The sequence below is a fragment of the Balaenoptera ricei genome, chromosome 10 (assembly GCF_028023285.1).
Source record: "Balaenoptera ricei isolate mBalRic1 chromosome 10, mBalRic1.hap2, whole genome shotgun sequence".
NCBI classification, from domain to species: domain Eukaryota; kingdom Metazoa; phylum Chordata; class Mammalia; order Artiodactyla; family Balaenopteridae; genus Balaenoptera; species Balaenoptera ricei.
The window spans coordinates 53,262,889-53,287,585 of NC_082648.1; the positions used below are offsets into that span (position 1 = coordinate 53,262,889).

General features: G+C 38.1%; 1 protein-coding gene across 1 annotated transcript in view; it reads left to right on the forward strand.

Moving 5' to 3' along the window:
* Nucleotides 1–606: 606 nt before the first annotated feature.
* Nucleotides 607–24,697, forward strand: part of RXYLT1 (ribitol xylosyltransferase 1) — a 34,559-nt gene continuing 10,468 nt past the window's right edge. The window contains exons 1-4 of the mRNA XM_059936402.1: nt 607–914; nt 1,838–1,981; nt 6,267–6,369; nt 22,932–23,246. Coding sequence (XP_059792385.1) covers nt 746–914; nt 1,838–1,981; nt 6,267–6,369; nt 22,932–23,246 — 731 coding nt within the window. The 5' untranslated portion in view covers nt 607–745. The remainder of the gene's footprint in view (nt 915–1,837; nt 1,982–6,266; nt 6,370–22,931; nt 23,247–24,697) is intronic.

Genomic DNA, 24,697 nt, shown 5'->3' on the forward strand with positions numbered 1-24,697 from the left:
GACTGCATGCCTATGTGCATTCAAGTCACATCATAGTAATTAAACTCAATTTTTTTCATATTTTTATTGTAGCAAGGTATATATAATATGATGTTTGCCATTCTAACCATTTCTAAGTGTACCGTTGAGTGGGAATTACATTCCAATGTTGTGCCACTACCACCACTTAAATTTTTTAATGGACATTTATATTCATTCGTCTGTCAATACAGCAGGCTGGGATGAAGATCACACGTTGAACAAAAACTGCCATGGTCCATGCCTTCATGTGGCCTTAACGGACTAAGGCGCTGTTTTGGTTTTTTTTCTTTGCGGTCACGTGATGGTGAAGTCTTTCTGTACATCGGAAGATGGGCAGGGTTGAAAGTGGCCGTGGATACACTGCAGAGGTCAGGGATTGGCGCGGGCGAAGGTGCGGTCTTCCAACGCCCGATTCCAGAGTCCGAGGCAAGAAGGATCTTAGCGCTCCCCGAAAGGGCGGGGCCGATGGCAGGGCGGGACGGAGGAGCCGCAGAGAGGCTTAGGCGGGGCTGAGGGCGGGGCCGAGGGCGAGTCCTGGGCGGGGCGAGGGGCGGGGTCGGGGCGCGTCGGGGCGGAAGCGGCGGGCGGGTCCGTTTCGGGTGACTACTCCCTCCGGCAGGGCCTGGCTCTGCACCCGGCGACGGTAGGGCCGCGGCGCTGAGTGGCGGCTTCCCCTCAGGCCCATCTCCGCAGTGGTGGGGGCCTGAGGGGAAGGCTGAGTGGGATGCGGCTGACGCGGAAGCGTCTCTGCTCGATTCTTATCGCCCTGTACTGCCTCTTCTCCATCTACGCCGCCTACCACGTCTTCTTCGGGCGCCGCCGCCGGACGCAGGACGCGTCTTTGCGGGGCCTCAGGAAGGGGGCTGCCCCGGCGCGGGAGAGGCGCGGCCGAGGTAGGACACCGACCCGCGGCCTCCCTCCTCGGCTGCGCGCCGGGACTCGGGGCTGCGGGCTGGTGGGGGCTGGGCTAGCGGAGCCGCGCGGCCACCGGTCCCGCTCTCGGGTCCGGGATTGCCCCCGGGCCCCGGGGTGCGCTTTTCCTCCTTCAGCTCTCGGTAGCCAGCCCAGGCCTCGGGATTGGAGGATGTATGAATGCCCCCGTCCTCGCCCGTCCCACACGCCGTCCCCACTCCCTATCCCTGGGGCTGACAGGCGTGCACACCTTTAAAATACATCTTAAATATCCAAGATATTGTCACGAAATGCCAGAGATTCGCTGGAATGCCGCTGGCTTAAGGACATCTAGTCCCGTATTGAAACAAGGAGCCTTCTCTAATCCTGCCGCAACTTCGGAAGGCCAGAGGGCTTCATCTCCAAGTTTTGATCCCCTCTCTTGTATTTTGACCTATGTCAGGATCGGACTCAGGCTTATTTCTCCCTTCTTTCAGAATTTTGCGCAATAGTATCTGAAACTGTGGGACACTTTTCATGTTGAAGTCAAGTGTTTATGTATAGATTGCGTTACATATATGCGATCTGTAAAGAACTGGCAAAAGTTAAACTTGTAACTTGATGCATATTACTGTACCCAGTCATTTTAGAAGGCTTTGTTTGGGAGAGAGGATTTCCTGCCTCGTGTTAACATTTTATTATTTTATATCAAGCTCTTTCAGGGTAACGGTTCAATCAAAATTATGATTTCCTTTTTTTATTTTTACAGTGTTTAACCAGTTCAAATTCTGTTGCTTTATGTCTTTGAAAAATTGAAGTTAGGATGCAATTAAAACTCCCTAACATCTAATTTAAATGGCTTGAATTTATCTACAACTGCAGCTCTACCTTATTGGTAACACTTGTTACTCTTTTTGTAACATAGAACAGTCTACTTTGAGAAGTGAAGAATGGAATCCTTGGGAAGAAGATGAAAAAAATGAGCAAAAACACAGACTGCAGATATTAAATAAGTCCACAAAAGAGAAAAAAGACTTCCATGTACAAATCTGGGGCAAAGCTGCCATTGGTAAGTTAATGTTTAAAGCTAAGACATGTTAAAAGCACTTTGTTAATATAGTTACAGTTTATTTCGTCATTTGTTAAGACATCCTGATGTATTTTTTCACTTTTTCTCAATATTCCATTTCTCTTTTCTGTTAGACAACATCTGTGTAAATGCACACACACAAACACACACATGCACACATATATTCTATTGTTGGTCTTTAGCAGAGCACAGCTTTATTTGTCAATACAGAGAGTGGGTTGTGTATGCATAATTATACTGAAATGCCTATGTCAACTGAATTTTCATGGAATTATGTGTTTATTGGACACTTGATGCACGAGTATAAGATGTGGCCCCTGCCCTTAATGGCCAAACAAGTTTGGGAAACATTGAACTGAACAAAGGTGAACATGGTTCTTTATTGCAGGGCTTTGTCAGAGCCTTTAATATGCCAGTGTTCATTGTGAATGTCTAAGAAGGGGATATAGTATGTAGTTGATTAAACTTGTTTGCCCACAGAAGCATTTTTGCTCTGAGTATCATGAGAGTGTAGTGTTCCAAGTTATATGATATGCTCAATTAGAGAATGGGGGACCCTCAATGACAGAAGAGTCAAAGAATTTAGTGAGTTAGAAGGGACTTTCTTTGGCCATAAAACATTAGTTAGATTTATGTACAGTAAGGGATGTGGATAGAAGGTACCAGGTGAAAGGAAAGTAAACAGAATAGTAGTGCCTGACCCATGATGTTTCATAAATTCATAGACACTTGCATACATACACATATACATCCTTGAAAATTACTACTGACCTCTGAAGTTCTAGTACCCAGACCCACGCATCCAGTCATCAAGTTCTAGCAATTTTTTTCTCTACAAAATCTCTAATATTAATTTCTTCCTTTAAATTTCCACTTCCCCATTCTAGTTTTTAGTTATATCGACTTCTTAACAGGTTTCATGTTTCCAGACTTTTCTCATTTCAATCCAATAGGCACAAAGTGTCCAGATGAGCTTTATCAAGCCCTGCATTCATTAGGCACAGTCATAGGATACCAGTTATAGAAATTCCCATTCCAAAAGGGAGAAAATGGAAGGAAAATGGAGTCACAGGTTTAAGCAATTTTGATATCCAGCCAGGCAAACTCCATTAGGTTTCAGTGCCTGGGAGTACTGTGTGGCTCAGAGCTTTACTTCTGGGCTTTCAGTTCCATGCTTGGGAAGTCATCCTTCCATTTTCAGGAAGGTTAGCATGTGTTTGCAGCTCAGTAGTTTTATCATTGTGTTCCTGCTATTAGGATTTTGGGAGTCCAATAAGCTTGTTTCATTTCAAGCTGTCTCTGTCCCTTTTAGTCCAAGCTGGCAGTGTTTCTGCTGATATAACATTCTCAAGAACCTTGTGGGTCTCCCATTTATGTCACAAAGATTTGCTTTTATAGACAAGAGTTCCTCCACAGGTCTTACCTGGATAATCCCATCTCTATTTCTAGCTTCTGCTGAGATGGCTAAGGAGATCCATAAATTAACACCTAATATTTTCAAAAAACCCTCTTTGTGATGAGTATTCTGACTAGGCATTAGCAAAAGGATGTCACCTACATCCTTAGCCTTCTCTCCAGAGCATGCTTTCTTGACAGTGAATCTCCTAATTTTTCACCTCTTTTGCAATCTGAATAGGCTAGGAATTTCCGAAATCATCAAGTCATTGTTCCTTTTTGCTTACCAGTTTTTTCCTCAGTTTCTCTTTTCAACTCATATTTTACTGTAATCAGCAAGGTGAAACCAGGCCACAACTTCAACACTTTACTTAGAAATCTCTTCAGCTAACTATCCAAGTTTATCGTTTACAAGTTCTGCTTTGCATATAACTGCAGGACACAATTCAGCTAAACTTTCTGCTACTGTATAACAAAGATCCCCTTTTCTCCAGTCTCTAATGACATGTTCCTCATTTCCTTCTGAGCCCCTACCAAGAGCAATTTTAATGTGCATATTTTTTTTCCCAGTAGTAAAACATTTGCTAGAGCAAGCAGAAAGGAATGCACATCTTAAAGAAACCTTCACAAAGTCACAAAATTTGAAGTATGTATATTTCTTTTCCTTTTATAAACAAGATAGGACAAAAATCATCAAAATCATTTCAGCAAAATATTTTTCTACCATTATGGCAAGTTAAAAAAAATACAATGAAATAGGAGAAGACAATTTAAAAGCTGTTGTCAGGTTTTTGTTTTTTAATTTTAAATTTAGCAACACTTCAGACCCAGAGCAGTCCTGTTTCCAGGATCCTCTCTCCCTCCTCAGTTGTAGGGACTCTGGATCTGGCAGTCCGCTGCTTCATGTCTCAGGACTGGACACAAACCTGGCTGGGAAACCTGAGCATCAACTTTCACTTAGAATCAGACCCCTCCCCTAACCTGCAGATGTTTGGGAAGCACTTTGGTGCACATCCCTAACACCTCCATGGACTGGGCTGCAGAAGCCAGTCTCAAATGGGGCCTGCCTGGCCACAGAAAAAGAATTTTATTTGTAGGTGTTTTTAAGGTGATAATGTGCATATTTTTACCAACAGTCAGTTTATGGTGATTTCGGTATTCTCTAAGATGACACAGGTTTTTTTCTACTGTTCTCCTCACTTTCTTCTGAGTTTTCAGAACTGAGTCACTAACATCCATATTTCTACCTACAGTCTGTTCAAGACAATCTAATCTAGGTGTTTTTTAATCATGCTTCTCAAAATTCTTCCAGCCTTTCCCCATTACCCAATTCCAAAGGCACTTCCAGATTTTTAAGTATTTGTTACAGCAGCACCCCATTTCCAGGTACCATAATCTATTGCTACATAATCTATAGGTTCCTTTAGCTGCCATAACCAATTACCAAAAATTTAGTGGCTTAAAACGACACATTTTTTTAATTGATCTGTAAGTGACATATAACATTATATAAATATGTTTCAGGTGTACTACATAATGATTTGATACATTGTATATATTTTGAAAGGATCAACATAGTAAGTCTAGTGAACATCCATCACCTCACATAGTTACAATTTTTTTTCTTGTGATGAGAACTTTTAAGATCTACTTTCTTAGCAACTCTCAAATATGCAATACAGTATTATTAACTGCAGTCACCATAAGTTTATTAGCTTACGTTTCTGAAGGCAGAAATCTAAAATGTGTCCACAGGGCTATATTCCCTTTGGAGGCTCTAGAGGAGCATCTGTTTCCTTGCCTTTTACAGTTTCTAGTGACTGCCTGCATTCCTTGACTCACAGCCCCACGTCACTCTGACTTCTGCTTGCTCCCCACATCTCTTTCCCTCGTTTTCAGTCTCCTGCCTCCCTTTCCTGAGGACCCTTGTGATTACATAGGACCCACCCATAATCTCTCCACCTCAGCATCCTTATCTTAATCACATTTAGAAGTTCTCTTTTGCTTTGTAAAGTTAACATTCATAGGTGCTAGAGATTTCATCTTTGGACATCTTGGGTTGGAGGAAAGCATTACTCAGCCTACCATATTTGGAAAGCTTTATCTGATTAGCCAAGTCTTTAAACATGGGTTTTGTGTGTGTCTTTTAGTACCACGGTGTAATGAGAATGGAACAAAACACATCTCTCAGTGTAACTTTTTAGTTACATTTATGTAATTGGGCTCCCTGATTACCTCCTCATCTCCAGATTACCTCATTGTATGACAATACAGAGCTCTGAGACCTCTACTCTCAGAGCTTTCATTCAGGTGAGATCATGATAAAACGTAGGGGCCAGCCTAAGGAGAAAAGACACAGTGGCATTTGTTTGCAGAGGGCATCATGCAGTGAAGGATGTGTGTTCAGGTGGGGAGGAGGTAATATCTCCTTGACATATTGAATGTATATGTACATACATGAGCTTCTCTGGTTCTGTTTGGCACAAGATGGTGACTCCACCCCCAGTTTGTTATAATATAGAAACAGTCCTAATCATACAGTAACTTACACTGTAATCATATTGTAACTTACACTGTAATATAACACATTTCAGGATAAGATAGGTAGTAAAGGTCCAGTGATAATTAGGGGTTTCTCAAATTTAGAGTAAGAGAGTTTTTTGTCTTTAATATAACGCACATTTTACACTGACAACCTCTGAGTTTAGTCTCTCATACATTAGCTGCCATATTGATGATTTTGAGCCCAAAGAGGAATAGAATCTGGTTTCCTGATCAAATGATATGAAAGAGCAGAACATAAATTCATCTCACACACTAGAGTACACCAGAAGGTAAATGCTTTCATTTTTTGTTTTTTTAATTACAGGTTTGTATCTCTGGGAGCATATTTTTGAAGGTTTACTTGAGCCCACTGATGTGACTGCTCAGCGGAGAGAAGGAAATTTAGTTGTTGGAAGAACACATTACAGGTATTAATTGTGCAACATTAACCTTTATATGTTGCTGTACAATTTTTTATGTAAATACTAGAAGAAAAATCAGAGGAAAATATATCAATATTTATAGAAAATATTTTCACTTCAACTTGTGAAGGATGGAGAGGTAAATCTCATGTATATGTATTTGTAGTTAAAGCTTACCTTAAACATTTTCTTATAAAATTGGATGTTACAAAATACGGGTTTTTTTGGAATCATGTGTCTATTTCATTTTAATCAAAACATTTCTGATTATATGGAAAAGTTCATGCTCTAAATTTTGTAACATTTGGTTGTTGATAAACATGTAACATTCTATATGTTGGGGGAATAATATGCAAACTTAAAGTATTTTTATTTTTCTCCTTCATGTAATAGATTCACATATTTTTATATATTCACGTGGTAGCAAAGCTACTGGTATTAGTTTTGAAATTTTTATCAAAACATTTCATATATGAGTTCTATCATGATTTGATAGTATAGATTACCATTTTACTGCAATATTCAGAAATCTTTTTTTAATTCAATAAAACCAATGTATTATTGACATTTTTACACTCTTATTTTTATAAAACTTTTTATCTGTGATTGCATATTTTCTGAAGATTTTTAAATAGAATTAAGATCATTTTATTTAGAAATATTGTGACAATGAAAGAATGCTATTTTCTATTAGATTTTGCCTTCTTATTGAAATAAAAACCAAAAATAATTATTTTAAAATGCTTATTTCATTTAACAATTATATTATTAAGGGAAAAAAATGTGAACCAAAGATTATGGTTTCCTTTAGGTTTCCATTTATTTCTCACAGAAATCAAGAGGAAGAGCTATAGTTAATATCAGTTTCATTTGAATTTTCCCTGCTCTTTTAATTCTTTATTTACTGTATACACACTTGGAAAGCAATTTCATTGCATTATCTTTTCAAAGTAATCATTCTTGAAAAGTAAACAGGCTTTTAAATCATCATTGGTAATGATTATTTTTCCTTTTATCTCCAGGCTTCTACTGATCTAATCCCATTGAAGAGTTTATACATAATCCTAAACTTAAAATAGTTGGATTTGGGTGTTTGAAAGTAAATATATATTATGCATATAAATCTAACACTTTGCTGTTTTAAAAGTAAACATGTGTTATGAGTATTAGTCTGTTAGGTCTACCTACAATATATATTAGAATTTTCAAAAGAATTATTTGAAATTCATAGAGAAGTTAATATACAGTGTTACTACAGCAAAGGTTTTGAGCAAACGACATTAACTCCCAAAAGAAAAACTGACTTCCTGTTTCCTTCTGAAATTTTTACCTGAGATTTTATATTATGATTAAATAACAATGCTGTTTCCTTTCAGAATTTAAGAGAACTGTATTCAAGGAAGTTCACTATTGTAGCAGATTTTTTTAAACAGCTTATTAAAGTTTTAGGTTCATGGAAAGTAGCATACGTAATTGATCCAAAATTAATAAACTTTTATGAAATTGCAAGTTTTGATTTGAATCAGGCTACATGGGTACTAACTTAAATGTTTCGACACATTCTTTTTTTTTTAAAGTTATTTATTTTATTTATTTATTTTTGGCTGCATTGGATCTTTGTTGCTGCGCGCGGGCTTTTTATAGTTGCGGCGAGTGGGGACTCCTCTTCATTGTGGTGCGTGTGCTTCTCATTGTGGTGGTTTCTCTTGTTGCGGAGCACGGGCTCTAGGCGCACGGGCTTCAGTAGTTGTGGCTCACGGGCTCTAGAGTGCAGGCTCAGTAGTTGTGGCGCACGGGCTTAGTTGCTCCGCGGCACGTGGGATCTTCCCAGACCAGGGCTCGAACCCGTGTCCCCTGCATTGGCAAGTGGATTCTTAACCACTGCGCCACCAGGGAGGTCCCAACACATTCATTTTTATTTGACCAAAAGTGAATTGGCAGTAATGGCTCATCTTGAAGATATAGAAAGAGTCTCTAAATACTATCAAAATCCTTTAAATAAGCATAAATACATTCTATTTAAATAAACCTTTAAGTTTACAAAGAGCTTATATCATTTAACATTAATTTCACAACACTTCTGAGACAGAAAATAGAAAGGGTATCCTCAGTGTTCCAGGGTCGATCAACCTCCTGAATGCTGATTCTTATCTATTCATAGGCCCAAATAATGTAATCCAGAATATCAAGTAAATAACTCAGAATGGAAATAGAACTATCAGTCAGTCCACATGTTTGTATTGGCTTGACCAGTACATTCTTTCCATATAGGCAGACTACAGGTGATACCTAAATATTTGAAAGTTGTTTGATTAATATGGCATCAAAATGTGGGATATAACTCTATATAGCACTTCCAAATCTGTGTTTTTCAGAAGGGAAGAAATGAATGACTCCATGTTCACCACTGAGTCAGTACCATACATAGTCTGTGCTCAGGATGTGAATAGATGAATACACGCAGGGAAAACTGAACTTGTGAGGCAGCCTGGTGAAGTCCAGTCACCTCTGGGCAGTGTAGCAATGTGACTGAGTTGTTAAGGGCACAGACTCTGAAGCCAGAATATCTCAGTTCCAATTCCAGCTTTACCTCTTACTAGTGTCTGACCCTGGCAAGTTTCTTAACCTCTCAGTGCCTGGATTTCCTTGAGTTTGAAATAATTATAATATAATGTAATATATATAATTATAATATATATATAATATATATAATTATAATATAATAATTTAAAATAATTATTAAGGTAAATATTAGTTTCTATTTCACAGGATTGTTTTGAAGATTAAACACACTAATAGATATACAGTGCTTAGACCAGTATCTGGCACATGGTAATCACTATAGAAGTCTTGTTATTAGTTTTATTATTTTTACTGTTACTTAAATAGGTACTGCAACATCTCCCTACCTTTCAGTTCTCCTTTTTTCTGTGTTTCCATTATTGTCTATTATCTCTCCACCACATACCTCCTAATAAACACCTTTTTGATACATGTTTTATGTTAATGTGTTCAGTTAGGTTACAAGCTAGCATGGCACCCATTCTGTCTCTTGAAGGAACTTTGCCTGTCTCTGCTCATATCCGTCATATGTTCATTTATAGTTTAATTTCAAAGGGCAACTTTATGTTTAATTTCTTAGGAGGAGTCTTCTGCTTATCATGATCTTTGATTATCCCCATAAGACTGCCTTCAGAATTCTGTAATGTGCATGTGCAGGCATTATCATAAGATATATAAATGTCTACCCATTTGATAAAACAAAAGTTAGATGCTAAATTACTTAATTCGTTGTTATCTAAATTCAATTATACTTTCTTTTTTTAAAAAAATAAGTATATTTATTTTATTTATTTTTGGCTGTGTTGGGTCTTTTGTCGCTGCACACAGGCTTTCTCTAGTTGTGGTGAGTGGGGACTACTCTTTGTTGCGAGGCGCGGGCTTCTCATTGCGGTGGCTTCTCTCATTGCGGAGCATGGGCACTAGGCACGCGGGCTTCAGTAGTTATGGCACACAGGCTCTAGAGCGCAGGCTCAGTAGTTGTGGCTCATGGACTCTAGAGCGCAGGCTCAGTAGTTGTGGTGCATGGGCTTAGTTGCTCCACAGCATGTGGGATCTTCCCCAACCAGGGCATGAACCTGTGTCCCCTGAATTGGCGGGCAGATTCTTAACCACTGCGCCACCAGGGAAGTCCTAAATTCAATTATATTTTTAATGAGCATCTGCTCCTTATGAAAAAGTTGAACTTATCTCTGAAGATCACGATAAAATGTGTCTGATTCCTATTTTTAGAATTTCCAGATATTACTATTATAAGAATTTAGTGAGCTCACTACTCATTACAGTGAATGAAAGCTTTTATAGATAATATTAATGGCTACACTATATTTCAGTCATATACTGGACCATAGATCAATACAGATCTCAAATAAAATTTTCATTGGTAAACAAAGACAATATAGTTAATTTTTCATAATGCCCATTCTCCCACTCCAGCCAAGCTAGTATGAGGGTGGGAGTGTTCCATCATAAACACTAAATTCGGGAGGAATGGAGTCATGGCAATGATGCTGGCCACAAAAGTAGGGTGAATTGCAACAGCTATTCAAAAGTAAGGGCCATTCATGGGTTCAGTATACCTATTTTCTAAAACTATTTATTAACCAAAAATGATGTAGAATTCAATGGCTGAGAGCTATGTGGATGGTTTAGCTTGGGCGCTTATTCTTTTTTTTTTTTTTTTTTTTGGCATGCTTTTTTTTTTTTTTTCTGGCATCTGTTTTATTTATTTATTTTTCACACACACACACACACACACACACACACACACACACACACACACTGTATTTTATTTTTACAAGAGATAAATAGACTGACACCAAGCATTGTACATGGATGACCACAACAAAAGCAACAATGATTGCAATTACCAAACATGAAACACACTCATACTATGTCATAATATTGACATTCAGTCCAGTAATCCTCCACTGTAACAGCTCCTTTACTTTGCAGTGAAAATTGATTTGTATACTCTTTGCCTCTGAGTCCTTGTGGGATTTATTTTTTTGTTTAATTCAGACAGAAAGTCACAAAAATTATACTCATCCTCATCAGTTCACTCAGTCCCATGTAATTAATTTTTTTTTCATCTTGATCTTTTGTTAGCACTTTTATGAGTTCATCAGTTTTTCATTAGAGTTCTGAAAATGCTTATTCATTCAGTTCAGCAGTACAGTCAGTTACCAGAAACCTGTACTTGTCAGAGTCTTTTCCATGAATTTCTTGAAGATAAAAGCCTTTTATAGGAACATATTTGCAAAAGCATCAGAGTACACCCAGAACTGTCTGTAAATGACAAAAGACTTAAAAATGACCACTGTTAAAGATTTGATGAAAGTTCATAATAATGCAGTTGACAAGAAAATTAGTTATTTCTGAGATATACATTTTAAAGTAATAACTAGGATTATTACTTATAACATTATACCAGAACATATAAGATTTTTAGAAATTTCATGTAATGTCTGAAACATTTATATTAACATATTTCCATACATATTTCCATACAAATACAAATATAAGATTTTCAGAAATTTCATATAATGTCTGAAACATTTATATTAACGTATTTCCATACATATTTCCATACAAATACAAATATAAGATTTTTAGAAATTTCATGTAATGTCTGAAACATTTATATTAACATATTTCCATACAAATAACCCAATGAAAGTTTAGTATTAGTTGTTTTGTTTGTTTGTTGTTTTACACTGCAGGTTCTTATTAGGCATCAATTTTATACACATCAGTGTATACATGTCAATCCCAATCGCCCAATTCAGCACACCACCATCCCCACCCCACCGCAGTTTTCCCCCCTTGGTGTCCATATGTCCATTCTCTACATCTGTGTCTCAACTTCTGCCCTGCAAACCGGCTCATCTGTACCATTTTTCTAGGTTCCACATACATGCATTAATATACGATATTTGTTTTTCTCTTTCTGACTTACTTCACTCTGTATGACAGTCTCTAGATCCATCCACTTCTCAACAAATGACTCAATTTCGTTCCTTTTTATGGCTGAGTAATATTCCATTGTATATATGTACCACAACTTCTTTATCCATTCGTCTGTTGATGGGCATTTAGGTTGCTTCCATGACCTGGCTATTGTAAATAGTGCTGCAATGAACATTCGGGTGCATGTGTCTTTTTGAATTACGGTTTTCTCTGGGTATATGCCCAGTAATGGGATTGCTGGGTCATATGGTAATTCTATTTTTAGTTTTTTAAGGAACCTCCATACTGTTCTCCATAGTGGCTGTATCAATTTACATTCCCACCAACAGTGCAAGAGGGTTCCCTTTTCTCCACACCCTCTCCAGCATTTGTTGTTTGTTGATTTTCTGATGATGCCCATTCTAACAGGAGTGAGGTGATACCTCATTGTAGTTTTGATTTGCATTTCTCTAATAATTAGTGATGTTGAGCATCTTTTCATGTGCTTCGTGGCCATCTGTATGTCTTCTTTGGAGAAATGCCTATTTAGGTCTTCTGCCCATTTTTGGATTGGGGTGTTTGTTTCTTTAATATTGAGCTGAATGAGCTGTTTATATATTTTGGAGATTAATCCTTTTTCCGTTGATTCGTTTGCAAATATTTTCTCCCATTCTGAGGGTTGTCTTTTCATCTTGTTTATGGTTTCCTTTGCTGTGCAAAAGCGTTGAAGTTTCATTAGGTCCCATTTGTTTATTTTTGTTTTTATTTCCATTACTCTAGGAGGTGGATCAAAAAAGATCTTGCTGTGATTGATGTCAAAGAGTGTTCTTCCTATGTTTTCCTCTAAGAGTTTTATAGTGTCCAGTCTTATATTTAGGTCTCTAATCCATTTTGAGTTTATTTTTGTGTATGGTGTTAGGGAGTATTCTAATTTCATTCTTTTACATGCAGCTGTCCAGTTTTCCCAGCACCACTTATTGAAGAGACTGTCTTTTTTCCATTGTATATCTTTGCCTCCTTTGTCATAGATTAGTTGACCATAGGTGCGTGGGTTAATCTCTGGGCTTTCTATCTTGTTCCATTGATCTATGTTTCTGTTTTTGTGCCAGTACCATATTGTCTTGATTACTGTAGCTTTGTAGTATAGTCTGAAGTCAGGGAGTCTGATTCCTCCAGCTCCATTTTTTTGCCTCAAGACTGCTTTGGCTATTCGGGGTCTTTTGTGTCTCCATACAAATTTTAAGATGATTTGTTCTAGCTCCGTAAAAAATGCCATTGGTAATTTGATAGGGATTGCATTGAATCTGTAGATTGCTTTGGGTAGTATACTCATTTTCAACAATCAACAATGTTGATTCTTCCAATCCAAGAACATGGTATATCTCTCCATCTGTTGGTATCATCTTTAATTTCTTTCATCAGTGTCTTATAGTTTTCTGCATACAGGTCTTTTGTCTCCCTAGGTAGGTTTATTCCTAGGTATTTTATTCTTTTTGTTGCAATGGTAAATGGGAGTGTTTCCATAATTTCTCTTTCAGATTTTTCATCATTAGTGTATAGGAATGCAAGAGATTTCTGTGCATTAATTTTGTATCCTGCAACTTTACCATATTCATTAATTAGCTCTAGCAGTTTTCTGGTGGCAGTTTTAGGATTCTCTATGTATAGTATCATGTCATCCACAAACAGTGACAGTTTTACTTCTTCTTTTCCAATTTGTATTCCTTTTATTTCTTTTTCTTCTCTGATTGCCGTGGCTAGGACTTCCAGAACTATGTTGAATAATAGTGGTGAGAGTGGACATCCTTGTCTCGTTCCTGATCTTAGAGGAAATGCTTTCAGTTTTTCACCATTGAGAATGATGTTTGCTGTGGGTTTGTCATATATGGCCTTTATTATGTTGAGGTAGGTTCCCTCTATGCCCACTTTCTGGAGAGTTTTTATCATAACTGGGTGTTGAATTTTGTCAAAAGCTTTTTCTGCATCTATTGAGATGATCATATGGTTTTTCTTCTTCAATTTGTTAATATGGTGTATCACATTGATTGATTTGCGTATATTGAAGAATCCTTGCATCCCTGGGATAAATCCCACTTGATCGTGGTGTATGATCCTTTTAATGTGTTGTTGGATTCTGTTTGCTAGTATTTTGTTGAGGATTTTTGCATCTATATTCATCAGTGATATTGGTCTGTAATTTTCTTTTTTTGTAGTGTCTTTGTCTGGTTTTGGTATCAGGGTGATGGTGGCCTCATAGAATGAGTTTGGGAGTGTTCCTTCCTCTGCAATTTTTTGGAAGAGTTTGAAAAGGATAGGTGTTAGCTCTTCTCTAAATGTTGGATAGAATTCACCTGTGAAGCCATCTGGTCCTGGACTTTTGTTTGTTGGAAGATTTTTAATCACAGTTTCAATTTCATTACTTGTGATTGGTCTGTTCATATTTTCTGTTTCTTCCTGGTTCAGTCTTGGAAGGTTATACCTTTCTAAAAATTTGTCCATTTCTTCCAGGTTGTCCATTTTATTGGCATAAAGTTGCTTGTAGTAGTCTCTTAGGATGCTTTGTATTTCTGCGGTGTCTGTTGGAACTTCTCCTTTTTCATTTCTGATTTTATTGATTTGAGTCCTCTCCCTCTTTTTCTTGAGTCTGGCTAATGGCTTGTCAATTTTGTTTATCTTCTCAAAGAACCAACTTTTAGTTTTATTGATCTTTGCTATTGTTTTCTTTGTTTCTATTTCATTTATTTCTGCTCTGATCTTTATGATTTCTTTCCTTCTGCTAACTTTGGGTTTTGTTTGTTCTTCTTTCTCTAGTTTCTTTAGGTGTAAGGTTAGATTGTTTACTTGAGCTTTTTCTTGTTTCTTTAGGTAGGCTTGTATAGCTATAAACTTCCCTCTTAGAACTGCTTTCGCTGCATCCCATAGGTTTTGGGTCGTCGTGTTTTCATTGTCATTTGTCTCTAGGTATTTTTTGATTTCCTCTTTGATTTCTTCAGTGATCTCTTGGTTATTTAGTAACGTATTGTTTAGCCTCCATGTGTTTGTCTTTTTTACGTTTTTTTCCCTGTAATTGATTTCTAATCTCATAGCGTTGTGGTCAGAAAAGATGCTTGATATGATTTCAATTTTCTTAAATTTACTGAGGCTTGATTTGTGACCCAAGATGTGATCTATCTTGGAGAATGTTCCGTGCGCACTTGAGAAGAACGTGTAATCTGCTGTTTTTGGATGGAATGTCCTATATATATCAATTAAATCTATCTGGTCTATTGTGTCATTTAAAGCTTCTGTTTCCTTATTTATTTTCATTTTGGATGATCTGTCCATTGGTGTAAGTGAGGTGTTAAAGTCCTCCACTATTATTGGGTCACTGTTGATTTCCTCTTTTATAGCTGTTAGCAGTTGCCTTATGTATTGAGGTGCTCCTATGTTGGGTGCATATATATTTATAATTGTTATATCTTCTTCTTGGATTGATCCCTTGATCATTATGTAGTGTCCTTCCTTGTCTCTTGTAACATTCTTTATTTTAAAGTCTATTTTATCTGATATGAGTATAGCTACTCCAGCTTTCTTTTGATTTCCATTTGCATGGAATATCTTTTTCCATCCCCTCACTTTTAGTCTGTGTGTGTCCCTAGGTCTAAAGTGGGTCTCTTGTAGACAGCATATATATGGGTCTTGTTTTTGTATCCATTCAGCCAGTCTATGTCTTTTGGTTGGGGCATTTAATCCATTCACGTTTAAGGTAATTATCGATATGTATGTTCCTATGACCATTTTCTTAATTGTTTTGGGTTTGTTTTTGTAGGTCCTTTTCTTCTCTTGTGTTTCCCACTTAGAGAAGTTCCTTTAGCATTTGTTGTAGAGCTGGTTTGGTGGTGCTGAATTCTCTTAGCTTTTGCTTGTCTGTAAAGCTTTTGGTTTCTCCATCAAATCTAAATGAGATCCTTGCCGGGTAGAGTAATCTTGGTTGTAGGTTCTTCCCTTTCATCACTTTAAGTATATCATGCCACTCCCTTCTGGCTTGCAGAGTTTCTGCTGAGAAATCAGCTGTTAACCTTATGGGAGTTCCCTTGTATTTTATTTGTCGTTTTTCCCTTGCTGCTTTCAATAATTTTTCTTTGTCTTTAATTTTTGCCACTTTGATTACTATGTGTCTCAGCGTGTTTCTCCTTGGGTTTATCCTGTATGGGACTCGCTGCACTTCCTGGACTTGGGTAGCTATTTCCTTTCCCATGTTAGGGAAGTTTTCGACTATAATCTCTTCAAATATTTTCTCTGGTCCTTTCTCTCTCTCTTCACCTTCTGGGACCCCTATAATGTGAATGTTGTTGCGTTTAATGTTGTCCCAGAGGTCTCTTAGGCTGTCTTCATTTCTTTTCATTCTTTTTTTATTCTGTTCCGCAGCAGTGAATTCCACCATTCTGTCTTCCAGGTCACTTATCTGTTCTTCTGCCTCAGTTATTCTGCTATTGATTCCTTCTAGTGTAGTTTTCATTTCAGTTGTTGTATTGTTCATCTCTGTTTGTTTGTTCTTTAATTCTTCTAGGTCTTTGTTAAACATTTCTTGCATCTTCTCGATCTTTGCCTCCATTCTTATTCCGAGGTCCTGGATCATCTTCACTATCATTATTCTGAATTCTTTTTCTGGAAGGTTGCCTATCTCCACTTCATTTAGTTGTTTTTCTGGGGTTTTTTCTTGTTCCTTCATCTGGTACATAGCCCTCTGCCTTTTCATCTTGTCTATCTTTCTGTAACTGTGGTTTTTGGTCCACAGGCTGCAGGATTGTAGTTTTTCTTCTGCTGTCTGCCCTCTGGTGGTTGAGGCTATCTAAGAGGCTTGATGGGAGGCTCTGGTGGTGGGTAGAGCTGACTGTTGCTGTGGCGGTCAGAGCTCAGTAAAACTTTAATCCACTTGACTGTTGATGGGTGGGGCTGGGTTCCCTCCCTGTTGGTTGGTTTGCCTGAGGCAACCCAACACTGAAGCCTACCTGGGCTCTTTGGTGGGGTTAATGGCAGACTCTGGGAGGGCTCACGCCAAGGAGCACTTCCCAGAACCTCCGCTGCCAAAGTCCTTGTCCCCACAGTGAAACAGAGCCACCCCCCGCCTCTGCAGGGGACCCCCCAACACTGGCAGGTAGGTCTGGTTCAGTCTCCCCCAGGGTCACTGCTCCTTCCCCTGGGTCCCGATGCGCACACTACTTTGTGTGTTCCCTCCAAGAGTGGGGTCTCTGTTTCCCCCAGTCCTGTCGAAGTCCTGCAATCAATTCCCACTAGGCTTCAAAGTCTGATTCTCTAGGAATTCCTCCTTCCGTTGCCGGACCCCCAGGTTGGGAAGCCTGACGTGGGGCTCAGAACCTTCACTCCAGTGGGTGGACTTCTGTGGTATAAGTGTTCGCCAGTCTGTGAGTCACCCACCCAGCAGTTATGGGATTAGATTTTACTGTGATTGCGCCCCTCCTACCGTCTCACTGTGGCTTCTCCTCTGTCCTTGGACGTGGGGTATCCTCCTTGGTGAAGTCCAGGGTCTTTCTGTCAATGATTGTCCAGCAGACAGTTGTGATTCTGGTGCTCTCGCAAGAGGGAGTGAGAGCACGTCCTTCTACTCCGCCATCTTGGTTAATCCACTCCAAGGGAGGGGTTTTTAAAAAAAACTTTAAACTATATGGTTCAAGTACGAAGAAAATACAAAACTCAGGTTACCTCTTGTCTCCCGGGAGGCAAGCGCCGCCGCGGTCCCACAGTTGCTAAGGAGAAATCTGGGCGCTTATTCTTTTTTTTTTTTTTTTTTAATTATTTATTTATTTATTTTATGGCTGTGTTGGGTCTTTGTTTCTGTGCGAGGGCTTTCTCTAGTTGTGGCAAGTGGAGGCCATTCTTCATCGCGGTGCGCGGACTTCTCACTATCGCGGCCTCTCTTGTTGCGGAGCACAGGCTCCAGACACGCAGGCTCAGTAATTGTGGCTCACGGGCTTAGTTGCTCCACGGCATGTGGGATCTTCCCAGACCAGGGCTCGAACCCGTGTCCCCTGCATTGGCAGGCAGACTCTCAACCACTGTGCCACCAGGGAAGCCCCTGGGCGCTGTTTCTTTATCAAGGCATTTGCCAGACTCTTAGCTGGCAATTATTAATCTTATCTGTAACTCACTTAATATAATAGCATATAGCGTTTGTTCAGTAGCACTCATTGAATTTAGAAAAAATGAAACAAAATTATATTGGATTCTAAACAAAAATATATTTTGCTCACGTTCAGCTTAGAACTCAATATTCAAATGATTTCTCTGGACTTTGTAAGTTTTGAAAGTACTTACTGGGAAGGAAGTTTTTAACTGAACCTAGCAGAAAAAGAATAAATATTGAAAATTACAAGTTCTGACTATTAAATATATGCTAAGAAATGTAGAAGAGCAAGTCACCATTTTAAAATTCTGTGTATGAGCTCCTTAAATATGTTCATTTCTCAGCTAACGGATATTTGTGACTGATGCATGATTAATAACTTTAGGAAACTAAAATACATCTTTTATCATTCATAAATATACTATAATATCTCATACATATGCCCTACTTTATGTAATAAATGTATAGCTGGAAATTTATTATTAAATTGAATTTTTGTAACTTGATTTATATTTTAAATGCAGTAGGAGAACTTAAATAAATTGGTAGAGCAGATAACTCCCTTAAAGAGAATTATGGCTTACTCATTCAACATTTACTTGAGTGCCTGCTAGTTAGTTCATACTAGGCTCTGAGGATTTCAAAGTGAATAAAATACTTTTCCCTAGCCTCAGGGAGTTCACACACTAGTGGCTGAGATAAACACATAAATAATTTTTATACCTTATACAAGCGTAATGGTAAGGACGTGCATACTCCTTAGTTGTTAGGTAAATATAGAGGGAAGGCCACTAACTCAATATGAGTAGAGTTGGGGATATGGGGCCTATCAAGAAAGGCTTCCTAGAGGAGGTGATACCTGAGCTAAGTCTTAAAAGATTAGTAGGATTTAGGAAGGCAGTGAGAGGAGTGATTATATTCCCAGCAGAGGCAATATCAGGGCCTAAGAACTGATAAACAGCTTGGGTTGTGCATAGAATCGCAAACCATTCGGAATCCCTAAAGCATGAAGATGGGGTAGGGTAGCTCATATTGGGAGTGGAGGGGAGGGCCAGATCATCATGGGCCTTGTATTTGCCACATTAAAGCTCTTGGACTTTATTCTTGTTCAGTGAAAAGCAGTTGAAGATGATTAGGCTAGATAGTGGTAATTGTCATGTATGTTTTCTGTGTAGATGTCTCTAGTAGCCATGTGGAAAAATGATTTGAAGGAGACAGCTGAATGCAGGCAGACCAGGACATTGCGTTAGGAAACTATAAGTATCCAGCAGAGATATAAATAAGGGATGAAATTGGGAAGTGGTATTCTGGCAGAGCCAGGAATTTTAGAAATTTTCGGACAAAACTATCAGAATTTAAGGATTATTAGATGAGAGCAAGAATTGAATGGGACAGCTCCCTGGTTTCTAGCTTGCATGACTGGATAGCTAGTATGCGTTCAAGACAGAAAATACAGAAAGAATAAAAGCAGATTTTTCTACTCTTCTCTAGGCCACTACCCAACACCTGCCTAACCCTCGCTTTCTCAGCAGACAACTCTGCGTCTATTTCCTCAAGAATATCCACAATTATCTCCCTTAACTAGCTGCTCCTCTAACATTTGCCTACATGATCTCTATGTGATCCCTCACCTAACCTTCTCTCTTTCCTCAGCTCTCAGACAATGAGGTGATCTCCCTCACCTGTGTTCAGTATTAACTCCCTCCACCTGGGCATCCCTTCTGCATATCCCAAGACCTTGCTCCATCAGTTACTTCCTTGCTCTCCTTTGTCTCCCACCTTTCACTCATTATTGTGTTCTCACCTTCTCATCCACACTTTCAGAAGAGTTGTCTACACTTACTGTCCCCACTTACTTCTTTTTTTTAATTTATTTTATTCAAGTATAGTTGATTTACAATGTTGTGTTAATTCTGCTGTACGGCAAAGTGATTCAGTTATACATATATGTACATTCTTTTTCATATTCTTTTTCATTATCATTTATCACAGGATGTTGAATATAGTTCCCTGTGCTATACAGTAGAACCTTGTTTATCCATTCTATATATAATACTTTGCATCTGCTAATCCCAAACTTCCAATCCATCCCTCCCCCATCCCCCTCCCCCTTGGCAACCACAAGTCTGTTCTCTATGTCTGTGAGTCTGTTTTGTAGATAAGTTCATTTGTGTCATATTTTAGATTCCACATATAAGTGATATCATATGGTTTTTGCCTTTTTTTTTCTGGCTTCATTTAGTATGAAAACCTCTAGGTCCATCCATGTTGCTGCAGATGGCATTATTTCATTATTTTTTATGGCTGAATAATATTCCATTGTGTATGTGTACCACATCTTCTTTATCCATTCATCTGTCAATGGACATTTAGGTTGTTTCCATGTCTTGGCTATTGTGAATAGTGCTGCTATGAACGTTGGGGTGCATGTATCTTTTTGAATTATAGTTTTATCTGGATATATGCCCAGGAGTGGGATTGCTGGATCATATGGCAACTCTATTTTTAGTTTTTTGAGGAACCTCCAAACTGTTTTCCATAGTGGCTGCACCAATTTACATTCCCGCCAACAGTGTAGGAAGGTTCCCTTTTCTGCACACCCTCCCCAGCATTTGTAACTTGTATACATTTTAATGATGGCCATTCTGACTGGCGTGAGGTGGTACCTCATTGTAGTTTTGATTTGCATTTCTCCCCACTTAGTTCTTACTGTCCCCTTACTTCTCATTCACTTCTCAACCCACTGCAGTCTGACTAACACACCTCCCAGCACACACACAGCTATCTGAATCTTATGGGATTTTTTTTTTTTACCCCTAAAGTTTCTTTACCTAAATCTGTGCTTTCCAAACTGTATAATAAAGCACCCTGGGGCACCACAAAATATTTTAAATATTTGTAGGAATCACAATTATACTTCACATCTGTCAAATACCATGCAAACTAGTTTGAGGTAGTTCACTGTTTCAACATTAGATCACCCTACATCCATTTCAGAGATGTCATACATTTGTGGAGCTGGATTTCCTATGGTTGCTGTGATCAAATACAAGTACTGTGCAAAAATCAAAGTGGAACAGGCAGTGACCGTGGTAGTGTCCTCTCTGATTCCAAGGTTTGAGAAGTTGTGTAGTGCTCAACGGGTGCACACATCCCATTATTAAGTATGTGTGGTTAGTTAAGAATGAAATAGGAATATTATTTTTTCCTTCAGTGTATGTGTATTATTTCTTAAGTGGCTTCTAAGCTCTTAGGACATAAATACTAAGTTATTTGGATCTAACAACTTAAAAAACTGAACCATTACTCATTTCTTCTGGCTTGAAAAAATTACTAAAACACTGAACGTCTTGGGAACCAAGAAAATTTGGGAACCTCCGATCTATACCTTAGCTCCGGAGCATTGACCCCAGGGGCTTTCACTATTACTTGAACATGGCCTTGAGGTCTAGAAAACCAATTAGTCAGAGCATAAGAGCTGACATGCCTGCTTGCCGGAATGTGAGAGCATTCTACAAAAAGAGAGCTGTGGAGATTCCAAGATGGGTCAAATGTGCCCTGAATGAGTCATACTTTTGTTAATTTGTGTCGATCAATAAAATTAGAACTATTCCCACCTATAATTTTAAAGGAGAGAAAAAGTGTTCATGTACTACCAATAATAAGTATTTTAAACCTATCATAATTATCATCATCCTCTTTAAAGTGCTTTCTAACCCCACAGATTCTGCCCATTCTCTTAAATTACTAAATGATCGCTGAATTATTTGGCATCTTCCTGTCCAAGGCAAACTCAAAATGCAGTTCTGATCCCTGTAGCTTATCACTGTAGAATAATGTCATAGAATTCATACGGTACGTATACAGACAAAATACATATTTATATTTTGTGTTTTAACTAATATCTACTAATTCGAGTACTTGTTAACCATAGTGTCATGGGAATGACTCAAGCTCTGAAGTTAGATCTTGATTCAAGACTTGATGCTGCCGTCACAGGTTGTGCAACTTAAGCCTGATTTCCCAAATGCAAAATGGGGGACTAATCTCCTCTGCAGAGTTGTTGTGGAGGTTAAAGATAACCTGTGCAGAGTGCCTACGTATCATGTATATAAAAGGCATTTAATAATGTTAGTTTTTATCCCCAACAATAAGCAAAAAAAGCAGGATTTCAGCATATTTGTACTAAATATTAAAAGATTCTAGCAAGTTATAAAGAAATGTTTGAGCAGGTTGCAAAGGATCTAGGACCATTGTAACTAAGTTTACGATAGGTTAAATGGTATTTTTTGTATTTAATACATATTCGTGTAAAATATTTCAATGGTATTGGTTGTTCGAAGCAGCACATAATATGAAATGTGAGTTATGAAATGTATCTATTCCTTTTATGATATTTTTTAAATACCTTAAATAATAGAGAGTAATACAATAGATTCCCATTTAACCACCACCTAGAACTAACAAATTCTGGCTCTCTGTCATATTTGCTTCAGATATTTAACTTTCCTCATAAAAGAATTAGATATTTCCAGTAAAGGCAATAAATGCTCTCTTTGTATTGTTCCTCAGGCCCTTTCCTCTTCCTTCCTCCTAAGAGACAACCACTAACTATCGTGAATTTGTTATATATATCTTCCCATTCACATTTTTATATTTATACTTTTACTAGATATATAAGGTAAATATTTTTTCCTGTGGGTACTTTCAAATTTGCATATAATTAATCTGTCTACAACCAAAGTTTCCCATTAATCTACATCTATGTCCCATCATCCAGAGTTGTTCAAAAAAACATGTGTTATAGAAATTATTTCTAGAAAGAGTATGGATTAAGTTTCATTATATACTTTATATAAAATGATTTAAAACTTCTGATACCAAATACTTTTGTTCTCTTTTTGTTTGTCTCTTGTTTTTGTTTTGTTTTTAACAGCTTCATCACTGGTCCAGCTGTGGTCCCAGGGTACTTCTCTGTTGATGAGAATAATGTGGTACTCATTCTAAATGGAAGAGAAAAAGCAAAGGTCTTTTATGCCACCCAGTGGTTACTTTATGCACAAAATTTAGTGCAAACTCAAAAACTCCAGCATCTTGCGGTTGTTTTGCTTGGAAATGAACATTGTAATAATGAGTGGATAAACCAGTTTCTCAAAAGAAATGGAGGCTCTGTGGAACTACTTTTCATAATATATGACAGCCCCTGGATTAATAACATGGATGTTTTTCAGTGGCCTTTAGGAGTAGCAACGTAAGTACCAAATATTATTACATGTTTTTAGACTCTAAGATCTGAATTTCTGTATCAGCAAGATTGTGTTTTAAATTTGTAATAAATGTAGTTCTTCTGAGCTCATTGAGGCCATGTACAACCTTTTCTATGGGCAAAAATATGGTTTGGTCTCATGCTTTGGTAATAATAATGATGTTTTTAGAGTATTTTAGACTTTTATGAGGAGAGCAGATGAGTTACCTTTTTGTATTTTAGAACCCCAAGTCATAGGATAAATTTTCAAGTTTATCAGTAGTACCTTACAGAAATGTTTAGCAGTGGATGGCAGACAGACAGACCTTCTTAAAACAATTATAGAATCTATATAACTATATAGATACAGAGTTTTCTTAAATCCTTACTTTATTTTTTTTGGGGGGGGGGCGCCATGCCACATGGCATGTGGAATCCTAGTTCCCTGACCAGGAATCGAACCCATGCCCCCTGCAGTGGAAGCGTGGTGTCTTAACCACTGGACCGCCAGCAAAGTCCCCTTAAGTCCTTACTTTAGATCCAATATTAAATGAAGAGCACACTGACCCTGGGGTTTGGGAGGATTATAATATACTCAGGTCTGCGACTAAGACTGATAGAATTTGCACAAATCTGTTGTGTAAAAAGAAAGGGTAATTAAATAGTATGTAATATATGTAAAGTCTTTCTATAGAACTGGAAACTTATTTTGTATCACTCTGTTAATAGAGGGCCTTTGAATAACAGTAAGTTGACTTTAAGTTGCCACTAGTACATAAACTTCCTGATGGCAGGGATTTTTGTCTCTTTTGTTCACTACTTTATCTGTAGAGCCTAAAACAGTGCCTACAGAGTAGGCACTCAATAAATATTTGTTGAATGGATGAATTATGAAATAGCTCAGTAATATGATACTGTATTTGAATCAGATGTTCGTTATGCATTATTTTATCACTGGTTACAAAATGTGACCTTAGACTGCTGCCCAGTTGGCTACACAAATATCACCAGGAAAGCACATTAATAAGACATATTCCCTGGCCTTCCACAACAAAATTCTGACTCAGCAGGCTTAGGATAGGGCAGACAAAAAGGTTTGTTAGATATAGCCAAGTTTAAGGTGCTCTGAAAAATCTATCCCTTGTGTAGAGCCTATATTTGTAAAATGTTTTGAAACAAAAGAATTACTTCTTCACAGTAACTCTGGTAATGTTGGACAAAGCCAGTATCTTTTCTGTAGATCAGTGGTTCTCAACCAGGTGCAATTTCACCACCACCCCCGCCCCCAGGAGATATTTGGCAATGTCTGGAGATATATTTGGTTGTTACAAGTGGAGAGAGGAGGTTGTACTGGCATCTGGTGGATAGAGGCCAGGGCTGCTGCTAAATATCTTACAATGTAGAGGACAGCCTCCACAGTGGAGAATTATCTGGCCCAAATGGCAGTAATGCTGAGA